This window comes from Rhinopithecus bieti, unplaced genomic scaffold (genome assembly GCF_001698545.2).
Source record: "Rhinopithecus bieti isolate Rb0 unplaced genomic scaffold, ASM169854v2 scaffold_3875, whole genome shotgun sequence".
In the NCBI taxonomy this organism is placed as follows: Eukaryota; Metazoa; Chordata; class Mammalia; order Primates; family Cercopithecidae; genus Rhinopithecus; species Rhinopithecus bieti.
In genome coordinates, this window is record NW_016804422.1 from 599,386 (window position 1) to 622,698 (window position 23,313).

A 23,313-nucleotide genomic window follows, 5' to 3' on the forward strand; every position below is an offset into this window, starting at 1 on the left:
TTTTTTTTGAGACGGAGTCGCTCTCTGTCACCCAGGCTGGAGTACAGTAGCACACTGGCACGGTCTTGGCTCACTGCAACCTCTGCCTCCCGGGTTCAAGCGATTCCCCTGCCTCAGCCTCCCAAGTAGCTGGGATTACAGGCGCCTGCCACCACGCCTGGCTAATTTTTTGTATTTTTAGTAGAGGCGGGGTTTCACCGTGTTAGCCAGGATGGTCTCGATCACCTGACCTTGTAAGTGATCCACCAACTTGGCCTCCCAAAGTGCTCGGATTATAGGCGTGAGCCACCGTGCCCGGCAGGCCTGGCCATATTTTTAAATATTTTTTTTAAGGAGGCAAAAGGATCCATCAAGGTAAAGTGCCTAGGGCCCATCAGTGTCAGATGTAAGAACACTCCCTGAGCACAAGACATGGAGGAATCCAGTCTCCAGAGTCACAAACAGGCCTGCCCAGCAGGGTCTGCTCCCGCCCACCCCCTCCAGCCCCGGTAACATCACAAAGCCCTGCCCTAGTGCTGACAGCATGGGAGGGGCCACTGCTGGCCCAGCCCCACCCCCAACCAAGATCCCTTTGCCAGGGATTACAAAGGTAGCCCTGAGGCCTGGCCTGGCCTGGCTTCCCAATCCAAGGCCCGCCCCTTGGCCCGCCCCTGGCCTGGGTGGGGTGACCCCCTACGAAAGCTCAGAATTTCCAGCAGCCGCTCCTTCCTCCAGGAGTCTGTGGTGCTGCTGGGGTGGAATCTAGCCAGGCCCTGCTTAGGCCCCCATCCTGGGGTCAGGAAATTTGGAAGATGAGGCCCTTCAGCCCCAAGGTCAGCAGGGACAAGCGGGCAGACTGGCGGGTGTACAGGAGGGCCGGGTTGACCTGTTCTTGGTCACTGAGGCCATTGGATCGTCCTCCAATGGCTGCCAGGATTTCTGGTGGAAGAGACAGGAAGGCCTCCTCCCCTTGGTCGGGTCAGCCTTGGGGCTGAGGGCCTGGCTGTCAGCCACTCTTCCCAGAACAGATGTCATGGCCTCAGTGGCTCATGGGGAAGCAGGGTGGGCGAGCTTAGGCTAGAGCAAGTCCTGTGGGAGATGGCAGAGGCCTGGTCAGGGAGGCAACTCGGATGTGCCCTCCAGTGGCCATACTCACCTCCATGCGTCTCCTCTGCCCTCCCGGAGCCCTGCAGGTCAATGTTTAACTGAAACCAGAGCAGCGGTGGATTAATGCGCAAGGGCTCAGCCCCCCAGCCCTGAGCAGTGGGGGATCAGAGACTTTGCAACCTGTTCTCAGCTCTGCCTCCCCTGGCCAGATTGTCCTCGACCACTCCCGTGCCATGGCAGCCCACCTGCTTCCCATCTGCGCCCTCTTCCTGACTTTACTTGATATGGCCCAAGGCTCTAGGGGCCCCTTGCTACCCAACCGGCCCTTCACCACCATCTGGAATGCAAACACCCAGTGGTGCTTGGAGAGGCACAGCGTGGACGTGGATGTCAGTATCTTCGATGTGGTAGCCAACCCAGGACAGACCTTCCGCGGCCCTGACATGACAATTTTCTATAGCTCCCAGCTGGGCACCTATCCCTACTACACGCCCACTGGGGAGCCTGTGTTTGGTGGTCTGCCCCAGAATGCCAGCCTGATTGCCCACCTGGCCCGCACATTCCAGGACATCCTGGCTGCCATACCTGCTCCTGACTTCTCAGGGCTGGCAGTCATCGACTGGGAGGCATGGCGCCCACGCTGGGCCTTCAACTGGGACACCAAGGACATTTACCGGCAGCGCTCACGGGCTCTGGTACAGGCACAGCACCCTGATTGGCCAGTTCCTCAGGTAGAGGCAGTAGCCCAGGACCAGTTCCAGGGAGCTGCACGGGCCTGGATGGCAGGCACCCTCCAGCTGGGGCGGGCACTGCGTCCTCATGGCCTCTGGGGCTTCTATGGCTTCCCTGACTGCTACAACTATGACTTTCTAAGCCCCAACTACACCGGCCAGTGCCCATCAGGCATCCGTGCCCAAAATGACCAGCTAGGGTGGCTGTGGAGCCAGAGCCGTGCCCTCTACCCCAGCATTTACATGCCCGCAGTGCTGGAGGGCACAGGGAAGTCACAGATGTATGTGCAGCACCGTGTGGCCGAGGCATTCCGTGTGGCTGTGGCTGCTGGTGACCCCAATCTGCCAGTGCTGCCCTATGTCCAGATCTTCTATGACATGACAAACCACTTTCTGCCCCTGGTAAGTCTTCTGTAACCTGCCCACCTTGTCAACCTGCCTTGTCAGATATTAGGTCCAGCCTTGGGGTACTTTAGCCTTGGGACATTTTCTTTTTTTCTTGTTTTTTTTTGAGACAGAGTCTCGCTCTGTCGCCCTGGCTGGAGTGCAGTGGCACGACCTCGGCTCATTGCAAGCTCTGCCTCCCAGGTTCACGCCACTCTCCTGCCTCAGCCTCCCGAGTAGCTGGCACTACAGGCGCCCACCACCACACCCGGCTAATTTTTTGTATTTTTAGTAGAGACGGGGTTTCACCATGTTAGCCAGGATGGTCTCGATCTCCTGACCTTGTGATCTGCCTGCCTCAGCCTCCGAAAGTGCTGGGATTACAGGCATGAGCCACCGTGCCTGGCCCCCAGCCTTGGGACATTTTCATCCATTCATTCTTTTTTTGTTTTGTTTTGTTTTTTTTTGAGACGGAGTCTTGCTCTGTCACCCAGGCTGGAGTACCAGGGGCAAGATCTCAGCTCCTGCAACCTCCACCTCCCAGGTTCAAGTGATTCTCCTGCCTCAGCCTCCCGAGTAGCTGGGATTACAGGCATGCCACCAACATGCCTGGCTAATTTTTGTATTTTTAGCAGAAATGGGGTTTCACCATGTTGGCCAGGCTGGTCTTGAACTCCTGACCTCAGGTGATCTTCCCACCTCAGCCTCCCAAAATGCTGAGACTACAGGTATGAGCCACCGTGCCTGGCGCATGGGCACATCAATTGAGTGCATATTTTGTGCCAAGTTCTGTGCCAGGCACAGGCAATTCAACATTTATTGGAATGATGTAGTCCCTGTCTGCATGGAATACATAGGCTAGAGGAGGAAGCAGTTTGCCTGTGGTCCCGTGGCCAGAGCAGCCCCAGGTGAAGGTTATAAATTATTTTTCCCATCCAATGCTGTTCCAGCAGTCTGCCACAGGGTGGGAAGGAGTCGCCACAGAACTGTGCTGTCTCCTTCCCAGGATGAGCTGGAGCACAGCCTGGGGGAGAGTGCGGCCCAGGGGGCAGCTGGAGTGGTGCTCTGGGTGAGCTGGGAAAATACAAGAACCAAGGTGAGCTTAGGCCTGGCATGAGGGTGGGGGTGGGGGAGAGGTGGGGTCATTAAGCTGACTGGGTAGACCCTGACTTACCCTTTCTACCTGCAAAGTCCTGGCTGACCAGCAGGTGAGTGCCTCAATGCCCTAGGAGGGTCCATACATGACCAAGGTGTCCCTGACGCTCTCCTCCCCTCCCACCTAGGAATCATGTCAGGCCATCAAGGAGTATGTGGACACTACCCTGGGGCCCTTCATCCTGAATGTGACCAGTGGGGCCCTTCTCTGCAGTCAAGCCCTGTGCTCCAGCCATGGCCGCTGTGTCCGCCGCCCCAGCCACCCCAAAGCCCTCCTCATTCTTAACCCTGCCAGTTTCTCCATCCAGCTCACGCCTGATGGTGGACCCCTGAGCCTGCGGGGTGCCCTCTCACTTGAAGATCAGGCACAGATGGCCGTGGAGTTCAAATGTCGATGCTACCCTGGCTGGCAGGGACCGTGGTGTGAGCAGAAGAGCATGTGGTGATTGGCCACACATTGAGTTGCGCACCTTGAGAACCTAATGTACTCTGGGTCTGGCCAGGGCTTCCTCAAATACAGGCACAGTCATATAAGTCATGGTCACAGTGAAGAGTACACTCAGCCACTGTCACGGGCATATTCCCTGCACATGCATACTTACAGACTAGAACAGTGGCATAAGGAGTTAGAACCACAGCAGACACCATTCACTTCATGTCTATATGCATCCACTTGGCAAGGTCATAGACAATTCCTCCAGAGACACTGAGCCAGTCTTTGAACTGCAGCAATCACGAAGGCTGACATTCACTGAGTGCCTACTCTTTGCCAATCGCCGTGCTAAGCATTTTATGTGGACTTACTCATTCTTCAAATGAAGCTATGAGGAAACTGACTCACTCACAGTGAGGGTAAACACGTTGCCCAAGGTTGCACAGCACGAAAAGGGAGAAGTTGAGATTCAAACCCAGGCTGTCTAGCTCTGGGGGTACAGCCCTTGCACTCCTACTGAGTTTATGGTAACCAGCCCTGCACGACCCCTGAGTCTGCTGAGAGGCACCAGCCCAGCAAATAAAGCAGTCATGATTTACCTAGCTGTTTATTGAGCGTCTAAAATGTCCAGGCCCCGGTATCCAAAGGGCACAGGAAAGGCTTGTCACTCTCACCAGATTTGACGTCAGTCTAAGGGCGGCTGCTTCCCAGGGTGGGGCCCAAATTTCAGGAGGAAGCCCCACCTGATCGGACCGTTTCCAAGCTGTCCTGGGGTGGGAGGCCGGCGGGAACTGAACCTGGACCGGTCCGATCCTGGGGCGGGGCTCGCAGAGGCGGAGCCAACTGGAGGCGGGGCCTGCGCCTGGCTGAAGTGGTGACGTGTTGGGCCGGGGCAGGGCCTGGAAGAAGCCAAATCGGGGCGGTACCTAAGCTGTGACGCAAGGAGAAGGAGGCGGGGCCTGTATGGGGCCGAGTGGGGAGGAGGCTGACTCAAATGGAGATGGGGTGGAGCCCAGCAGGGGCGGAGCTCAGCTCAGCAGGGTGGAGACTGAGCCTGCGCCTGGTGGGTGTTGTGACGCGTAAACGAGGCGCGGGGCCTGAGCGGCGACGCGCGGGTGCCGGGGCACCCCGGGAGACCTTGGAACACCTTGGCGCGCCGCAGGACGCGACGGCTGCAGTACATCCGCCGCGCCGCTAGGGGCCAGCGCTGTCGGACCGAGGAGTCCGAGGTGGCGACTGAGTGAGATACCCAGCTGTGCGGAGCTAGGACGCGGAACATCCCGGAGGCCGGCATCAACATGTCAGTACCGCACCCTTCCCATTTGCTGCCTGTAGGTTCACCCCGCGCGTGCGGTCCCCAAGTGGCCATGCCACCCTGCACGCCCTCCCCGCGTCAGTCGTTCGTTTCCAGAGCATGCCGAGCCACACCTGCCCACAGAGTCGAGCTCTCGAAGTCCCCATTCCCAAAAGCTCCACAGCCTGTTGTGACCCACTAGAAGGGAGAGGGAAACCGAGGCTCGTGAGAGACGGAGAAGCCACTCTCTGAGGACCCCTGGAGCCCCGCCCACAGTGGGTGGGGTCGGCACTGAAGGGGTTAAGGCCGCGGGGAAGCCCGGGGCTCAGCCCTAGGGGCGGATCCTGGGCCTTCCTCACTCCAGACCAAAGGGTGCCGCTGCTGCCGAGGTGGCTGATGCAGGTGAGGGGCTTATAGCCCTGTGAATGGGGTGGGAGGTGAGGGGAGTGGGGTGCCTGTTACTGACCAGTGTTTAATTGGCCTCAAGCTCAGGAGAGGTAAGGGGAGCCAAGAGGCCCCCTCTGGAGCAGGTGAGTAGAAGGGGGGGCCCAGCTGCCCGCCCACCACTAGAAAACCCCCAGCGTAGACCTGCCTGACAGCAGGACCTTGGTTAAGATGGGAAAACAGTAGGGTTTGGGCACAGGAGGTCTAGGCCCCCAACCTGGTGACCGTTGGACACCCTGTGTATATAGGAAGGAAGCTGTGGTCCTTATCTAGGGTGCCTGCGAAACTCAGGCCAGTGGGGAACCAAGCCTGCAGAGGCAATACTGCTGTGTGGCTGTGGACCAGGCCCAGTGCTGGTGCTGCTGGGGCCCCATCTGAGGGGACACTTGGGTCTATATCCAAAGTGTCCTGAGATGGGCAGAGTTGGGAAGGGGGCCATGGGCTCCAGGCAGGGAAGGCAGTCAAGACAGGCCAAAGCTCAGCCTGATGGGTGCATGAGTGGGGCCCCAGGATCCACTAAGGCAGTGGGCATAGCCCAGGTAGTTGAAAAGGCTGGGAGCTGGAGGAGACTCAGAACATAGGGAGAAGAAAGGGACAGGAAGACTCCTGGGGCAGTTTTTCCTATGGAGGAAACCTTGAGGTAGGTTTGAGCAGGGGGTATAGTGTCTGCTTTACATCTTCTATCCCATGCCGTAGTGGTGGACTGGGAGGACTACTGGAAGACAGAAGGCCAGCAGGTGGATTGGGGCGGCTGTTTTATAGACCTGGTGGTTACAGGCCCCCTGTGAGGGGAGGTCCTGAGGAGGACAAATTTGTAGCCAGAGCAGGCTGGGGCCAGGACTCCTGGGTTCTGCCCTAGCCTTAAGCAGCTCATCCATCACTCCCAGCCTCCCTCCAATGTGGGGTAGACACCTGGATCTATCTGCCCTGCTCTATAGGGGATGGGTCTCTTCCAGGTCACCTGTGCTATCAGGTGAGTGTGGGACAAAGTGCAGCCCACCACTCCCCAGTTCCAGTATGCATGGTCCCCCTCGCACTCTGTCAGCCCTTCCCTGCCCCAACCCCACCCTCCCTCCTGGCACAGCCCAGCATGGCTGTTATCTACAGGAGGAGAACCACTGTGGTCTGAAGAGATGCCACTGCCTAGAGACTGGGGTCTTAACCTCCAGCCTGGCACTGAGCCACCTGCAACGTAGCAGCAGGTGACCTTGGCTCCCAGCCTGACTCAGCTGAACCTGGATCCTGTGCATAGGCAAGAGCTGACTCTGAGCCCTCGCCCAGCCAAGCTGACCCCTACACTAGACCCTACACACCGGACGGAGCTGATCCTGAGTACCAGCCCAGCTGAGCTGACTCTGGATCCTGAGTGCCAGCCAAAGCTGCCCCTGGATTCCACATGCCAACCAGAGATGACCTTCAATCCTGGCCCAACTGAGCTTACCGTGGATCCTGAACACCAGCCAGAGGAGACCCCAGCTCCTAGCCTGGCTGAGTTGACCCTGGAGCCTGTGCACCGCCGACCTGAGCTCCTGGACGCTTGTGCTGACCTCATCAATGATCAGTGGCCCCGCAGCCGCGCCTCCCGCCTTCACTCCCTGGGCCAGTCCTCAGATGCATTCCCCCTCTGCCTGATGCTGCTGAGCCCCCACCCCACATCTGAAGCAGCACCCATTGTGGTGGGCCATGCCCGCCTGTCACGGGTGCTGAACCAGCCCCAGAGCCTCTTAGTGGAGACAGTGGTGGTGGCCCGGGCCCTGAGGGGCCGTGGTTTTGGCCGCTGCCTCATGGAGGGCCTGGAGGTCTTTGCTCGGGCCCGGGGCTTCCGCAAGCTGCACCTTACCACCCATGACCAGGTGCACTTCTATACCCACCTGGGCTACCAGCTGGGCAAGCCTGTGCAGGGCCTGGTCTTCACCAGCAGACGGCTGCCTGCCACCTTGCTTAATGCCTTCCCCACAGCCCCCTCTCCCCAGCCACCCTGGAAGGCCCCAAACCTGACTGCCCAAGCTGCCCCAAGGGGTCCCAAAGGACCTCCATTGCCACCACCCCCTCCCCTACCTGAGTGCCTGACCACCTCACCCCAGTTCCATCAGGGCCCCTTCAAAAGCCTGCTGGAGACACAATATCAAAATGTGAGGGGGCGCCCCATATTCTGGATGGAAAAAGACATCTGAGGCCATCCAGGGCAAGGAACTGTCTTTCTGGGTCAAAAGACTGCCCTGGACAGTCTACAAGCCTCAGCCCACTGACCATACCTCAGCCCCTAGCCCCTGGGGGGCAGCTTTAGCCTGGGAATGTTTCCTGGGTATCAGTGGGGCCAGGAGGTAGCTCTGGCTCAGAGCCATCAGTGTGGCTGAATAAAGGCTCTGTTGGGTGTGGCTGTGACAGTTTATTTGTTGACCCCCCACCCTCACCTCTCCCCTCTTCTGCAGGTCCCTTATCCCTGCAGAAGTCCCCAGATCCACCTTGGTCCTAAGGCCATTGATGGGAGGATGCCTGTCCTTTGCCTTTACCCCCAACCAGGCTCAGGAGACAGGGTGGCTGTTCTCTTCCCCATTCACTCATTACCATTCACTGAGCGCCTACTGTGTGTCAAGCCCTGGACAGGACATAGGCAGTGGGTAACTAGACAAACAGGCATAGAGTAGCAGGATCCATATGGCACAGGGGAGGTACACAGGCTTTGGGAACCCAAGTGACTTCACTTCACCTGGGGATCCAGGAGACCTCCCAGGGCAATGATGTCACAGCAGAGACCTGAGTGCTAGGTAGAATTAAACCAGGCAGGTAAGGAGGTGGGAGCTGAGTGTTCTTGGAAGAGGGAACAAGGTGGACAGAGGAAAGAAGGGGACTTGTGACAGCTATGGGAGGACACAGTGGTGTATTGACAAAGATGGGGAATATGGGAAGGAATGTACCCTCAGCTCACTGTAAAGCCCGCTTTGGTGTGCACCTGCCACTCGATGCCCGGGACATCATAGCCAGCTTGTGGTGTGGCTGCTTTAAAAGGCCCAAGAGACCCCTGGGGAAACATGCTTTCCCCAGCTCTTCCTGTAAGGATGGGGAGGAGCTGGGGGAGCTTTCCTGGCTTTCCCTGCTGTGTGGAAGGTGTGGCCATAGCTATGGACTCTAAGCTCACACCCCACTCTCTCCTGCAGGTTTCCATCCTTGGGGCATGACCACGCAACTAGGCCCAGCCCTGGTGCTGGGGGTGGCCCTGTGCCTGGGTTGTGGCCAGCCCCTGCCACAGGTCCCTGAACACCCCTTCTCTGTGCTGTGGAATGTACCCTCAGCACACTGTAAGGCCCGCTTTGGTGTGCACCTGCCACTCAATGCCCTGGGCATCATAGCCAACCGTGACCAGCATTTCCACGGTCAGAACATGACCATTTTCTACAAGAACCAACTCGGCCTCTATCCCTACTTTGGGCCCAGGGGTACAGCTCACAATGGGGGCATCCCCCAGGCTTTGCCCCTTGACCGCCACCTGGCACTGGCTGCCTACCAGATCCATCACAGCCTGAGACCCAGCTTTGCTGGCCCAGCAGTGCTGGATTGGGAGGAGTGGTGTCCACTTTGGGCTGGGAACTGGGGCCGCCGCCGGGCCTATCAGGCAGCCTCTTGGGCTTGGGCACAGCAGGTATTCCCTGACCTGGACCCTCAGGAGCAGCTCTACAAAGCCTATACTGGCTTTGAGCAGGCGGCCCGTGCACTAATGGAGGATACGCTGCGGATGGGCCAGGCACTGCGGCCCCATGGACTCTGGGGCTTCTATCGCTACCCAGCCTGCGGCAATGGCTGGCATAGTACGGCTTCCAACTATACCGGCCGCTGCCATGCAGCCACCCTTGCCCGCAACACTCAACTGCATTGGCTCTGGGCCGCCTCCAGTGCCCTCTTCCCCAGCATCTACCTCCCACCGAGGCTGCCGCCTGCCCACCACCAGGCCTTTGTCCGACATCGCCTGGAGGAGGCCTTCCGTGTGGCCCTTGTTGGGCACCGACATCCCCTGCCTGTCCTGGCCTATGTCCGCCTCACACACCGGAGATCAGGGAGGTTCCTGTCCCAGGTAAGTGGAAGCTGAGGTCTAGGGGTCTTAGTCAGGAGGTATGGCCCTGTTCTAGGAAGGTCCCAGGAGAAGACCTTGCCTAGGGGTTGGTCCTAATCTAGGGGTTCTGAGTGGAAGGCCCTGTCCTGGAGTATCTGATGAGGGAGGCATGGCTCTGCCCTGGAAGATGTTGAGGGGTAGGGAGGCCCAGCCTTTGGAGTGCTGGTCTGAGGGGAGATACTCTGAGTGGAAGGCCTGAGAAGTCACTCAGAGACTCGATACAAAGGGGCCCTACTCGGGCTGGGTGAGTGGTTCACACCTATAATCCCAGTACTTTGGAAGCCTGAGATGGAAGGATTCCTTGAGGCCAAGAGTTCGAGACCAGCCTGGGCAACAGTGAGACCCTAGTCTCTACCAAAAAAACAAAATTGAGACAGAGTCTTGCTCTGTTGCCCAGTCTGGAGTGCAGTTGCACGATCTCAGCTCACTGCTGCCTCCACTTCCTGGTTCCTCCCACCTAAGTCTTCTCCCGAGTAGCTGGACTGCAGGTGCATACCACCACACCCACCTAATTTTATATTTTATTTATTTTATTTTATTTTTTTGAGACAGAGTCTTGCTCTGTCGCCCAGGCTGGAGTGCAGTGGCCAGATCTCAGCTCACTGCAAGCTCCGCCTCCCGGGTTCACGCCATTCTCCTGCCTCAGCCTTCTGAGTAGCTGGGACTATAGGCGCCCGCCACCTCGCCCGGCTAGTTTTTTTGTATTTTTTAGTAGAGACGGAGTTTCACCGTGTTAGCCAGGATGGTCTCGATCTCCTGACCTCGTGATCCGCCCGTCTCAGCCTCCCAAAGTGCTGGGATTACAGGTTTGAGCCACCGCGCCCGGCCATATTTTTATAGAGATGGGATTTTGTCATGTTGCCCAGGCTGGTCTTGAACTCCTGGGCTCAAGTGAGCCTCCTGCTTTTGCCTCCCAAAGTGTGGGATTACAGGTGTGAGCCACCGTGCTCAGCCTAAAAAAATTATTAGTCAGGTGTTATGACATACGCCTGTAGTCCCAGCTACTTGGGAGGCTGAGGTGAGAGGATTACTTGATCCCAGGAGTTCAAGGCTGCAGTGAGCTATGATCATGCCACTGCACTCCAGCCTGGATGAGAGAGTAAAACGCTGCTTCTAAAACCAAACCAAACTAGAGGGGCCCTACTGTAGAGGTAGAATCACATTGTGACAGTGAACCAGAAGAGTTTCTTGAATGTGGATGTGGGCCCACATGGATCTGGCCAGCCCTGGCTTAGCAGCTCTCTGTTTCCAGGATGACCTTGTGCAGACCATTGGTGTGAGTGCAGCGCTAGGGGCAGCCGGCGTGGTGCTCTGGGGGGATCTGAGCCTCTCCAGCTCTGAGGTGATCATTGCCCCTTTGAGCCTGCCATGTAGCACATGCTGGGGTCCCAGGGTGGGGGACGGCCATGTCAAGACTATAGAGCAGGCATACTGACACAACTCTTCCCTTCTCCTCAGGAGGAGTGCTGGCATCTCCATGACTACCTGGTGGACACCCTGGGCCCCTATGTGATCAATGTGACCAGGGCAGCGATGGCCTGCAGTCACCAGCAGTGCCATGGTCACGGGCGCTGTGCCCGGCGAGATCCAGGACAGATGGAAGCCTTTCTACACCTGTGGCCAGACGGCAGCCTTGGAGATTGGAAGTCCTTCAGCTGCCACTGTTACTGCGGCTGGGCTGGCCCCACCTGCCAGGAGCCCAGGCTTGGGCCTAAAGAAGCAATATAAAGCTAGGGCCCCTGCCACTGCCTCTTCTTTTCCCTGCTGCCACTTTTCCAGTCCTGGAGCTACTCTGTCCCACTCTTGTTCTATTCAGTTTACAGTCAACCCTCCCAAGCACACACCCGGCTTCCCTTGGAATCCCTGAGGGGTAGAAGGGGCCAGAAAAAAACGCTTATAAAACCAGAGGCCCTCTGAGATCATGTGACTCCTCCATGGCAAGGAAGCAGTTCCAGAGAGAGTCAGGTTCCAGCTAGTTAGGGCTGCCAGCCTAGGGCTTTGTGCCTGCACTTCACTAGGCCCATGGAGAGGTCACAGAAGATGGGCCGTGCACGGGCAGATGGGCCCCCAAAAATCTTGCCTAAGGTCGGTAAAGTGCTAAGCTGTTGTCTGCACTGTTTCATCATAAAGTCACTTTTTTCCACTGCCTGAGGTTTGGCTGTTCCTCCTGTTATCCGAAGCTCTAAGCCCTTCCCATGGTCCACAGACCCAGAAGCAGGGGTAGGACTCGTCCCGAGTGTCCCGCTGCCAAGTGCCCTGAGAAGCCAGTCCTGCCGTGGTGCTCCTGAGGGGCGCTTGGGCGTTTACGACTGTGCACAGAGGGGGCTGGGGCGCGCGCAGGGCATTGTGGGTGCATAGTTCAGCTAGCGCGTCGTCCGCTTGTGGGCCCCAGGCGTGGACTACCATTCCCGTGGTGCTCTAACGCGCAGCCAGGCGCTGTCACCTGCGCGCTCAGGCCCCTGGGATTAGTAGTTTTAACCTCGTGGATGTGGGCCTGAATCGGATGGCCTGGAACTCGCCTTCCCGGCGACCTGCTTGGCAGGGCGGGGCGCCTCGCGAAGATGGTGGCGCGTGCGGCGTGTGGCGCCTGTCGTCTGGCCAATTCTCAGGGCAGCGCACCGGCTGGCGTCTCGTTGCCCTGGAGCCCACACCCACCGGGTCCCTGACCCCGCGCCCCCCGCGCCCGGTTCCTGGCATGCCTCGCGCCCGTAAGGGCAACACGCTCCGGAAGGGTGGTCAGCGCCGTGGAGGAGGTGAGTGGGGTGGGGGGCGTGGGACAGCTGATGAGCGGCGGGCGGGGGTCCTGCTGGGTCCCCGTAGTTGTTCTCGAGGGCCCTGGGTGGGGAACCCCCTCGGCCAGCCCCGCGCAGCTTCCCAGAACTCTACCGAGGCTGGCACGTGCCCCAGCAGTCACTGGCCACGTGCGTGCCCAACTTGAGCTCGCTGCCCACTGCCTGTTGGGAGTCCGCGCTCCCAGCGGTGACCCGGCCAGCCTCTCCGGGCCTCAGTTTCCCCATTGCCTCTCCGCCTCAGTTGCCTGCTGGATGGGCAAACTCACCGGACAGAGCAGGAAGCCAGTCCCGTTGCCAAACCCTGATCCTTTCCTGGACTGGTCAAGGAAGTTGGCGGGAGTCCTGGCCTGCTCCGGTGAACAGAAGGAGGGGGATCTGTTGGGAAGCTACCTGATTAGGGCCTTGGCAGCTTGGCAGGCCTGACTCCACAAGGTGGCTGACTATCCTGGAGCCTGAGGCAGTCTTGGGACTCGCTTATCAGCTTAGACCAGGAGCCTGTCTTAATGCAGTAAACACTTATGTTTACTCTGCTGGATGGGGTGCCTACGACGCACAAATTTATTTATTTTATTTTGAGGGGAGGGGAGAACAGCCGATCACAGGAAGGAGGAAATCATACGTAGGCATAACTTTAAACTGGTCACCACCATGGTGGGGTTTGGGTGGGGGACATCTAATAGGGTATGGAACATGTTCACTGAGTAGTGTCAGCCCCAGACTTAGGACTCAGGGAGACCTGAGGGGAGGTGCTTCTGGGTGAGTCCTGAGAAGATGGAGAAGAGAGCAAGTTGTGCAAAGGCTTGGCAGCTGGAGGGACCCCAGCACAGTGGAGTGAATGAGGGAAGGCTGGGCTGCTCTGGCAGGTAGGATAGTAAGATAAAATGGGAGCAGGCTGGGCGTGGTGGCTCACGTCTGTAATCCCAGCACTTTGGGAGGCCAAGGCAGGCAGATCACCTGAGGCCAGGAGTTCGAGACCTGCCTGACCAATATGGAGAAACCCCATCTCTACTAAAAAAAAATACAAAATTAACTGGGTGTGGTGGTGTATGCCTGTAATCCCAGCTACTCGGGAGGCTGAGGCAGGACAATCACTGGAACCTGGAGGCGGAGGTTGTGGTGAGCTGAGATGACGTCATTGCACTCCAGCCTGGGCAACAAGAACAAAACTCTGTCTCAAAAAAAAAAAAAGGTGATGGGGAGCAGAGGCCAGTGTGCAGGCTGGACTTTGTCCTGCAGGTGAGGGGTGTGAGTAGTTCTTAGAATTAGGGGCAGCTTGGTGATCACACCCTGTCCAAAACTCTGCCACAGCAGCCACCCTTGCCAGTGTGAGCCCTTGTCCCTGGACAGACCCCACACACAGGAGTGCACCAACCCTACTGACCTTTGGCTTTGGTTTTCCATCTCCGAGAGGAGCACCATTCTGTCTTTTGGGATTATGAGGTTGGGTGAGGTACCCCCAGCCATCCCTCATCAGTAGAGGCAAGTTGAGTGTCCTATTCCACCTTCCCCAGGTGCCCAGAGCAGTGCCCAAGCTGACTCGGGTTCCAGTGATGATGAGGCAGCCAGTGAGGCCCGCAGCACCGCCAGTGAATGCCCCAGCCTTCTCAGCACCACTGCAGAGGACAGCCTTGGTGAGAGCGGGTGGAAGTTTGACAGGGGCTTGGTGAGGGCTCCATGGGCTGAGCACAAGAAGCAGTGCTGACCAGGTGGCCTTCCAGGGGGGGATGTCGTGAATGAGCAGGGCCAGCAGGAAGACCTTGAGGAAAAGCTGAAGGAGTATGTGGACTGCCTCACAGATAAGAGGTACCCCTGGCTGCCAGCCAACTCCTACACCCAGTTCCAAGTGTGACCAAGGGAGGGCTGGCCCCCATATGACCCCCCTTCTCGACCTCCCCCAGTGCCAAGACCCGGCAGGGTGCTCTTGAGAGCCTGCGCCTGGCCCTGGCATCCCGCCTACTCCCTGACTTCTTGCTGGAGCGCCGCCTCACACTAGCTGATGCCCTGGAAAAGTGCCTCAAGAAAGGTTGGAGCTGGGGGTGCATGGGAGACTTAAACTGGGCAGACACTGGCCCCTGCTGCATAGGCTGACTGAAAAGCATCCCACAGGGAAGGGAGAAGAACAAGCCCTGGCCGCTGCTGTGCTAGGTCTGCTCTGCGTGCAGCTGGGCCCTGGACCCAAGGGTGAGGAGCTGTTCCACAGCCTGCAGCCTCTGCTGGTCTCTGTGCTCAGTGACAGCACAGCTAGCCCTGCTGCCCGGCTCCACGTGAGTGTGCCTGTGCCCCATGAAACCCTTCCTGCACCTTATCCCTCAACAGAGTGGTGGGTTCCCCCTGTCTTCAGCCTCCCTTACTCTGAGGGGAGTGAGCTCCAGGGTTGAGAACCCAGATTCATCCGCTGACTGTGGGACAGCATTGCCCTTCTCCCAACAGTGTGCTTCTGCTCTTGGCCTGGGCTGCTACGTGGCTGCTGCCGACATCCAGGTGAGTGGTCTTTGGGCACAGGTGGTAGAGCATCTAGGGCTGTAACTCTGCCTCTGAGCTCCCCTGCCTCCCTGTGCTCCTAGGACCTGGTCTCTTGCCTTGCCTGCTTAGAAAGTGTTTTCAGCCGGTTCTATGGCTTGGGCAGCTCCACAACTCCTGTGGTTCCTGCCAACCTGCACGGCCTGCTCTGTGCTGCCCTGCAGGCCTGGGCATTGCTGCTCACCATTTGCCCCAGCACCCAAATCAGCCACATCCTTGACAGGTAGGGGTGGCTGTCCACTGGGATGGGGAGGGGATCTCAAAAAGGCCCCCAACCCACACATACAGCTCAGCCTGCCCCTTCTCTAGGCAGCTGACCCGGCTGCCCCAGCTCTTGTCCAGTGAAAGTGTGAACCTGCGGATCGCTGCCGGTGAAACCATTGCACTGCTCTTTGAGCTTGCCCGGGACCTTGAGGTGCGAGGGACAAGGATGGGGGGTGCTTGGTGATACCACCTGCCCATCACAGGCTGGATGCAGGGGGTGCCACAGAAAACAGAACAGCTTTAGGTCATTATGCAGAGGAGGTGGCCCCAACACAGATTCATCTGCTAGATGTCATGATGGGTGCCCTGAGCAGCAGTGTCCTGGCCTGACAGACGCCCAGGAGGGGTCAAAGGGGCCAGGCAGAGAAGAGAGGGTCTCTCAGGGAAAGGAGGGGTTTCGGCAGTGCCCTGTTCAGAGCCAGCAGAGCTCAAGCATCTACTACCACACACCCTCCAACGCTCCCATTGCAGGAGGAGTTTGTTTATGAGGACATGGAGGCCCTCTGCAGTGTCCTGCGCACTCTGGCCACTGACAGTAACAAGTACCGTGCCAAGGCTGATCGCCGGCGCCAGCGCTCTACTTTCCGTGCCGTGCTGCACTCCGTGGAGGTGTGTGTGAGAACATATGTGTCCTAGTGAGGGTGCACTCCCAGGCATGGTAGCCAAGCCCAGTTGTGTTGGCCCCTCTACCCTGCAGGGCGGTGAACGTGAAGAAGAGATAGTGCGCTTCGGCTTTGAGGTGCTCTACATGGACAGCTGGGCTCGGCACCGGATCTACACTGCCTTCAAGGAAGTGCTGGGTTCAGGCATGCACCACCACCTCCAGGTGCGGGGATGCACAGGGAGGGGACACCTGGTGTGGCTGCTTCAGTCTGGCCTGAGCTCACTGCCCTCTGCCCCCCAGAATAATGAGCTACTCCGTGACATCTTTGGCCTGGGCCCTGTGCTGGTGCTGGATGCCACTGCCCTGAAGGCCTACAAGGTTCCACGCTTCGAGAAGGTTTGCACCCTTGGGCACCTTTCTCTTCCCCCTATTTTCTGGAGGCCTGAAATTCTGCAGAGGCTGGAAGAGGACCCCCAGCCCTTTCCCTTCCCAGCTTCCCAAGGTGTCACTCTCTGTCCCCACTCTAGCACCTGTACAATGCTGCCACCTTCAAAGCCCGGACCAAGGCTCGAAGTCGTGTGCGGGACAAGCGGGCAGACATCCTGTGAAGCAGGACCTGCTGAAGAGGAGACTTTCTATGCCCTTGGTCCGTATTTTTAACAGAAGACAGTGCAACAACTGGTCTCCACCAGTATTTGTCACTTTATTTTTTTAATGACAAAACCAAAAACAGACATGGGGTGGGTAGCTGGGGGCCCGGACACTTGGGACCCTGGCCCCGTTGTCCCTGCACTCAGCCCTGTGGCCTCTTCCTGCCCTGTCTCAGGTCAGGCTAAATATGTGCCTGTCCCAGGGGGCCTTTCCCTTCCTTTCCTTTCTCAGGCCCAGGATGACCCACTCTTAGGGGGGTGGTGGCATCTGGACAAATGCCACCACAGCAGGTGGAGAGGCAAAGCTACCTGGAATGGATTTGTGTGCTGATTTTTAAGGGTTATTAGAGATAATTAAACAGAATGGTCAGGCTTCTGTGGTCTTAACCCCTGGGTATTTTTCTGTTCTCCCTCCCCATCTACCACCCCAGGCTTGAGCCCAGCTGGGTCTTCCACAATGTCACCTTTGCCCTCCAAGGCAGTCTTTCCCCAAGTGGTGCCTCTCCCACTACTCAGAGCCCAGCCTGTCTTTGAAAGCTGAGGCTGGACCCTCACTGGGAGACCTGGCAGAGTTTGGGTGATTGCTGTGGGGGCAGCTATTTCTAGACTTCAAAACCTGCCATCTGGGCTGGCCAGAGAGTGCTGATAGGCCACAGGAGGAGCCCAGAGGCTGGTGCCCCTTCCCCTGACCTTGGACCACCCAAAACAAGGCTTTGGCACCAGAGGCTTGGCTAGGCCTGGCTTGAAGAGATCAGGAGAGGCAGGCAGCTATGAAGTTAACATCGGGTTCTTGTACAAAAATCTCACCAAGGAAATAGTGTAGATGTGGCAGCCAGCAGTAGGGAAGGAGAGACCTGCCCATAGCCACTTTATTTCCCCCCCATACACACCCCCAGGCCCCAGATCCAAATGGCATCTCAGCTGGGTGTTTGGGTCTCACTGGAGTTGAGCCTCCGAAGCTGGCTGAGGCTGGCCAGGCGGAGTTTGAGTAGCGTCTCCTCCTGCGTGCGGAGCGTGTGTGCCATGATGCGCAGGGATTCGCTCTGCAGCACTGTGAATGGAAAGTGGGGGATCATCAGACCATGTGCCACCCCATGACCCCTGCAGACCCAGCCCAGGACCAGGGGCACCCAAGGGCCTCCCACACCATCTTTCATTGCTGCAGCATCTGCAGTTGGCTCCTTCCAGCTGCACAGAAGGGCCTCCCAGTCCCCACCGCCTTGCTGTCTCTTCCTGCTGGCACCCTGTGCATCCATACCACTCAGGTAGACAGCCAGGAGTGCGAGCGCCAGGCAAGTGAGCACCAGCAGCGCGAGCAGCAGCAGGAACCCTGCTCGTCTGTACACAGGGCTGCAGCCAGCTTGGGCACACAGTGACGGTGGCAAAACGCTCAGCAGCTCATTCCACGGCTGTGCCTCTTCAGTCAGACAGGGATGCAGTGTGCCTGCTGGGTGGATGGGACATCGGGGTGGTGGGTGCACCTGCTTTCATCCCCTCCCCCAGCACATCATCCACCTCACTGTCCCCGCTCACCTCCACTGTGTAGGTCGCTGATGGACTCCACCTGGTGCAGGTGCACCTCTTGCACGTGGTTGGGGGCCAGTGGCCCCCTGCTCTGGTTGGGCATCATTGGTGCCATGGAGTCTGCAGGGCAGCGCAGGCTGATTTAGCCAGTGGTGGGTCAACCCCCTTCCTTTTACCAGGTGCTTTCAGGCAGCAGGGACTTCTGGAGGATAGGGATAGTGGGGCATTTGGTTCCAAATCCCCTAAAACTGAGTCAGGAGTGACCCTTGATTTGGATCCAGGATGATCCCAGACCCTTACAGGCTTATTCTGTATACAGCAGCAGCAGGTACGTTTGATTTGTTTCCTTCCAAGCACCCCAGGGACTCAGGCATTCCTCTGCCTGCTCATTTCTAGCAGTTTATCAGCCTTCAATGCTAAACCCGCAGCAAATGGAATTCAGTCCTGCCTCTTTTATCAGTTCTCCCTGCAGACCCAATGCCTGGCATCTTCTGGTCAGAAAGCCCTACTGTAGCCACTCTGGTGCCTTTCTCTCCTGGCCTTGGCTCTGTGTTTGTTAACATACTCGGTGTGACTCTGCTGTACATGTGTGAACCCTGCTGTTTTCATTCAACATTTACTATTGGAGAGACCCTTCTTTGTTACACTGTTTCATATGCCTCTGAGTTCTCTCCCTTCACACATTTCTCTGAGGTTGCCTGGGCATCTAGGTTGTTTGCAGTGCCCCCCCCCCCCATCTTTTTTTTGAGGCGCTGTTTCACTCTTGTTACCCAGGCTGGAGTGCAATGGCGTGATCTTGGCTCACTGCTGCAGTTCCCTTTTTAAATTAACCCCCAGGACATCTACCATTGAGTATGAAGGTTTTTTCCCAATTTCCTGATAGTTACTAATTTCAGTTCCCAGAAGTGGAATTATTGAATTCAAGAGCAGGGTTTGGTTTGGTTTTGTTTTGTTTTTGAGACGGAGTCTCCCTGTGTTGTCCACGCTGGAGTGCTGTCGTGATCTCGCCTCACTGCAACCTCCACCTCCTGGATTCAAGTGATTCTCCTGTGTCAGCCTCCCGACTAGCTGGGATTACAGGCATTTGCCACCACGCCCAGCTAATTTTTTCTTTTTTTTTTTCTTTTTTTTTGTTGAGACAGAGTCTTGCTCTGTCGCCCAGGCGGGAGTGCAGTGGCCGGATCTCAGCTCACTGCAAGCTCCGCCTCCCGGGTTTACGCCATTCTCCTGCCTCAGCCTCCCGAGTAGCTGGGACTACAGGCGCCTGCCACCTCGCCTGGCTAGTTTTTTGTATTTTTTAGTAGAGACGGGGTTTCACCATGTTAGCCAGGATAGTCTCGATCTCCTGACCTCGTGATCCGCCCGTCTCGGCCTCCCAAAGTGCTGGGATTACAGGCTTGAGCCACTGCGCCCGGCCTAATTTTGTATTTTAGTAGAGACGAGGATTCACCATGTTGGCCAGGCTGGTCTAGAACTCCTGACCTCAAGTGATCTGCCCGCCTCGGCCTTCCAGAGTCCTGGCATTTACAGGCATGAGCCACTGCATTCGGCCATTTTTGGTTTTTGTTTTGGTTTTTTTAAGATGGAGTCTCCCTCTGTCACCCAGGCTGGAGTGCAGTGGCAGGATCTCGGCTCACTGCAACCTCTGTCTGCCAGGTTCAAGCAATTCTCTGCCTCAGCCTCCCAAGTAGCTGGGATTACAGGTGCCTTCCACCACACCCAGCTACTTTTTATATTTTTAGTGGACATGGGGTTTCACCATCTTGGCCAGGCTGGTCTTGAACCTCTGACCTTATGATCCACCCGCCTCAGCCTCCCAAAGTGCTGGGATTTATAGGCGTGAGCCACTGTGCCTGGCCTGTTTTTTTGTTTTTGAGACAAGAGTCTTGCTCTGTTGCCCAGACTGGAGTGCAGTGGCGCAATCTTGGCTCATTGCAACCTCCACCTCCTGGGTTCAAGTGATTCTTCTGTTTCATCTTCCCGCGTAGCTGAGATTACAGATGTGCACCACCACGCCCTGCTAATTTTTGTATTTTCAGTAGAAACGAGGTTTCACCATGTTGGCTAGGCTGGTCTCAAACTCCTGACCTCAAATGATCCACACCTAAAATGATCCACACCCTCAGACTCCCAAAGTGCCGGGATTACAGGCGTGAGCCACAGTGCCTGAGATTATTATTATTATTATTTTGAGATGGAGTTGCTCCATCTGGAGTGTAGTGGTGTGATCTCAGCTCACTGCAATCACCCCCTCCTGGGTTCAAGCAATTCCCCTGTCTCAGCCTCCCAAGTAGTTGGGATTATAGGCACCCACCACCGCCCCCAGCTGATTTTTTTGTATTTTAGTAGAGAAGGGGTTTCACCATGTTGGCTAGGATGGTCTCAATCTCCTGACCTCATGATCAGCCCTCCTGGGCCTCCCAAAGTACTGGGATTACACGTGTGAGCCACCGCGCCTGGCTGGTGTTTTTGTTTGTTTGTTTGTTTTCTGAGACAGAGTCTTGCTCTCTCACAAGGCTGGAGTCTTGGCTCACTGCAACCTCCGCCTCCTCGGTTCAACCGATTCTCCTGCCTCAGCCTCCCGAGTGGCTGGAACTACAGGCGCGTGCCACCATGCCCGGCTAATTTTTGTATTTTTAGTAGAGATGGGGTTTCACTATGTTGGCCAGGATGGTCTCGTTCTCTTCACCTCATGATCCCCTCTCCTCGGCCTCCCAAAGTGCTGGGATTACAGGCGTGAGCCACTGCACCCGGCCTTTCATTTCTTTGAGATAGAGTCTTACTGTGTCACCCAGACTGGAGTATAGTGGCATGATCTCGGCTCACTGCAACTTCTGCCTCCTGGGTTCAAGCAATTTTCCTGCCTCAGCCTGCCCAGTAGCTGGGATTACAGGCACGTGCCACCATGCCTGGCTAATTTTTGCATTTTTAGTACAGCTGGGTTTCACCATGTTGGCCACGCTGGTCTTGAACTCCTGACCTCAAGTCATCTGCCCATCTTGTCCTCCCAAAGTGCTGGGTTTACAGGCATGAGCCACCGTACCTGGCCAATATTTAATTATATTTTCTGGTTGTTCTTTTTTTTTTTTTTTTTTTTTTTNGGCCGGATCTCAGCTCACTGCAAGCTCCGCCTCCTGGGTTTATGCCATTCTCCCGCCTCAGCCTCCCGAGTAGCTGGGACTACAGGCACCCGCCACTTCGCCCTGCTAGTTTTTTGTATTCTTTTAGTAGAGACGAGGTTTCACTGTGTTAGCCAGGATAGTCTCGATCTCCTGACCTTGTGATCCGCCCGTCTCGGCCTCCCAAAGTGCTGGGATTACAGGCTTGAGCCACCGCGCCCGGCCTTTTCTGGTTGTTCTTTAACTTGATTTTTAAAAATCCTGGTCCAGATACCAAGAGCTCCAGATACCCACCTGGAAACTGATAACAGTGGGGAAGAGCATTGCGGGGACACCTCCAGATAGAAGCAAGGATGGCCTTGCACTCTGGGACTGTCATTCTCAGGACAGTAACTCAACCTCCATGATTTACTTGAAACTGCCTCTTGACATGCCCAAAAGCAAGTACAACAAAAGCAAGTGCTGCCAGTCATTATGTCTGGGTGGTGGGTTTAAGGTCATATTAAATTCTCTCTTTGGGCTGGGCACTGTGGCTTATGCCTGTAATCCCAGCACTTTGGGAGGCCAAGGCAGGAGGATCAAGAGTCTAAGAGTTTGAGACCAGCCAGGGCAACTTAGGGAGACCCCATCTCTACAAAAAAACTAAAGATTAGGGCCGGGCGTGGTGGCTCACGCCTGTAATCCCAGCACTTCGGGAGTGGGAGGTGGGCGGATCACGAGGTCAGGAGTTCGAGATCAGCCTGGTCAACATGGTGAAACCCTGTCTGTACTAAAAATACAAAAAATTAGCCAGGCATGGTGACGAGCACCTGTAGTTCCAGCTACCCAGGAGGCCGAGGCAGAAGAATCGCCTCAACCCAGGAGGCAGAGCTTGCGGTGACCCAAGCTCAAGCCACTGCACTGCAGCCTGGGCGACAGAGCTAGACTTCATCTCAAGAAAAAAAAAAAAAATTAAAGATTAGTTTGGTATGGTGGCATGCTTCTGTGGTCCCAGCTTCTCAGGAGGCTGTGGTGGGAGGGTTGCTTGAGTCCAGGAGGTCGAGGCTGCAGTCAGCTGTGATCGTGCCACTGCACTCCAGCCTGGGCAACAGACTAAGACCCTGTCTCAAAAAGAAAAAAAAAAAAAAAAAATTCCCTGCTGCAGGGTGTGGTGGCGCACACCTATAATCCCAGCACTTTGTGAGGCAGGTGCAAGCGGATCACAAGGTCAGGAGTTTGAGACTAGCCTGGCCAACAGGGTGAAACCCCATCTCTACCAAAAATATTTAAAAATTAGCCAGGTATGGTGACAGGCGCCTGTAGTCCCAGCTACTCAGGAAGCTGAGACAGGAGAATCACTTGAACCTGGGAGGCAGAGGTTGCAGTGAGCAGAGATCACGCCACTGCACTCCAGCCTGGGCGACAGAGCAAGACTGTGTCTCAAAAAAAAAAAAAAAATCCCTCTTTGTACTTTGTTGTGCTTTTCTCACACTTTCTAAATTGAATGTGAATTATTATAGGAAAAACACACAGTAAATGTTATTGTTAAGATCCCAAAAGAGGCCAGGCATGGTGGCTCATGTGTCTAATCCCAGCATTTTGAAAGGCCAAGGTGGCTGGCCGGGCGCGGTGGCTCACGACTGTAATCCCAGCACTTTGGGAGGCTGAGGCGGGTGGACCACGAGGTCAGGAGATCGAGACTATCCCAGCTAACACAGTGAAACCCCATCTCTACTAAAAATACAAAAAATTAGCCAGGCATGGTGGTGGGCACCTATAATCCCAGCTACTCAGGAGGCTGAGGCAGGAGAATGGCGTGAACCTGGGGGAGGCGGAGCTTGCAGTGAGCCCAGATCGAGGCACTGCACTCCAGCCTGGGCGACAGAGCAAGACTCCATCTCAAAAAAAAAAAAAAAGGCTGGGCACAGTGGCTTGGCTCACGCCTGTAATCCCAGCACTTTGGGAGGCCGAGGCGAGCACATCACAAGGTCAGGGGATCGAGACCATCCTGGCTAACCTGGTGAAACCCTATCTCTACTAAAATACAAAAAATTAGCTGGGCGTGGTGGCGGGCGTCTGTAGTCCCAGCTATTCGGGAGGCTAAGGCAAGAGAATGGCATGAACCCGGAAGGCGGAGCTTGGAGTGAGCGGAGACTGCGACACTGTACCACTCCAGCCTGGGCAAGAGCGAGACTCTGTCTCAAAAAAAAAAAAAAAAAAAAAAAA

The 23,313-nt window shown here is 56.5% G+C and overlaps 5 protein-coding genes across 13 annotated transcripts in view; 4 read left to right on the forward strand and 1 right to left on the reverse strand.

Moving 5' to 3' along the window:
- The first annotated feature begins 329 nt into the window (after positions 1–329).
- Positions 330–4,388, forward strand: HYAL1 (hyaluronidase 1). 4 transcript variants are annotated; one of them, XM_017867995.1, is made up of 4 exons: positions 333–812; positions 1,296–2,219; positions 3,208–3,297; positions 3,485–4,388. In XM_017867995.1, exons 1-4 carry the CDS (start codon positions 792–794, stop codon positions 3,800–3,802), a joined length of 1,353 nt encoding a protein of 450 aa, XP_017723484.1. In that variant the 5' UTR covers positions 333–791; the 3' UTR covers positions 3,803–4,388. The 4 variants fall into 4 exon arrangements, with proteins under 4 accessions (XP_017723487.1, XP_017723484.1, XP_017723486.1 ...); XM_017867997.1 differs by having other exon boundaries at positions 334–812; positions 1,165–2,219; XM_017867996.1 differs by having other exon boundaries at positions 334–812; positions 1,173–2,219.
- A 443-nt stretch (positions 4,389–4,831) lies between these two features.
- On the forward strand, positions 4,832–11,784 carry HYAL3 (hyaluronidase 3). Of its 2 annotated transcripts, none has more exons than XM_017868000.1 (4): positions 4,832–5,089; positions 8,686–9,596; positions 10,888–10,977; positions 11,094–11,784. In XM_017868000.1, the coding sequence occupies exons 2-4, from the start codon at positions 8,703–8,705 to the stop codon at positions 11,361–11,363; spliced, it is 1,254 nt and encodes a 417-aa protein (XP_017723489.1). In that variant the 5' UTR covers positions 4,832–5,089; positions 8,686–8,702; the 3' UTR covers positions 11,364–11,784. The 2 variants fall into 2 exon arrangements, with proteins under 2 accessions (XP_017723489.1, XP_017723488.1); XM_017867999.1 differs by having other exon boundaries at positions 5,083–5,485.
- On the forward strand, positions 4,863–7,905 carry NAA80 (N-alpha-acetyltransferase 80, NatH catalytic subunit). Its single transcript, XM_017868001.1, has 2 exons — positions 4,863–5,089; positions 6,780–7,905. Coding segments are annotated over exons 1-2 (924 nt in total). The 5' UTR covers positions 4,863–5,087; the 3' UTR covers positions 7,702–7,905.
- A 229-nt stretch (positions 11,785–12,013) lies between the features above and the next one.
- On the forward strand, positions 12,014–16,852 carry IFRD2 (interferon related developmental regulator 2). 2 transcript variants are annotated; one of them, XM_017867993.1, is made up of 12 exons: positions 12,014–12,388; positions 13,939–14,058; positions 14,146–14,230; positions 14,326–14,450; positions 14,534–14,691; positions 14,858–14,908; positions 14,992–15,170; positions 15,257–15,362; positions 15,683–15,820; positions 15,909–16,037; positions 16,116–16,211; positions 16,343–16,852. In XM_017867993.1, the coding sequence occupies exons 1-12, from the start codon at positions 12,139–12,141 to the stop codon at positions 16,421–16,423; spliced, it is 1,518 nt and encodes a 505-aa protein (XP_017723482.1). In that variant the 5' UTR covers positions 12,014–12,138; the 3' UTR covers positions 16,424–16,852. The 2 variants fall into 2 exon arrangements, with proteins under 2 accessions (XP_017723482.1, XP_017723483.1); XM_017867994.1 differs by lacking the exon at positions 14,146–14,230 and having other exon boundaries at positions 12,019–12,388.
- LSMEM2 (leucine rich single-pass membrane protein 2) overlaps positions 16,500–23,313 on the reverse strand; it is a 9,704-nt gene continuing 2,890 nt past the window's right edge. For 2 of the 4 annotated variants that reach the window (XM_017868002.1, XM_017868004.1), the window contains exons 2-4: positions 17,999–18,109; positions 17,724–17,912; positions 16,500–17,516 (exon numbers count right to left, since the gene is read on the reverse strand). In XM_017868002.1, the coding sequence (XP_017723491.1) occupies positions 17,383–17,516; positions 17,724–17,912; positions 17,999–18,109 (434 nt within the window). In that variant the 3' untranslated portion in view covers positions 16,500–17,382. Of the gene's footprint in view, positions 17,517–17,723; positions 17,913–17,998; positions 18,192–23,313 lie in introns of all 4 variants that reach the window. The other 2 variants (XM_017868003.1, XM_017868005.1) reach the window with 2 other exon arrangements.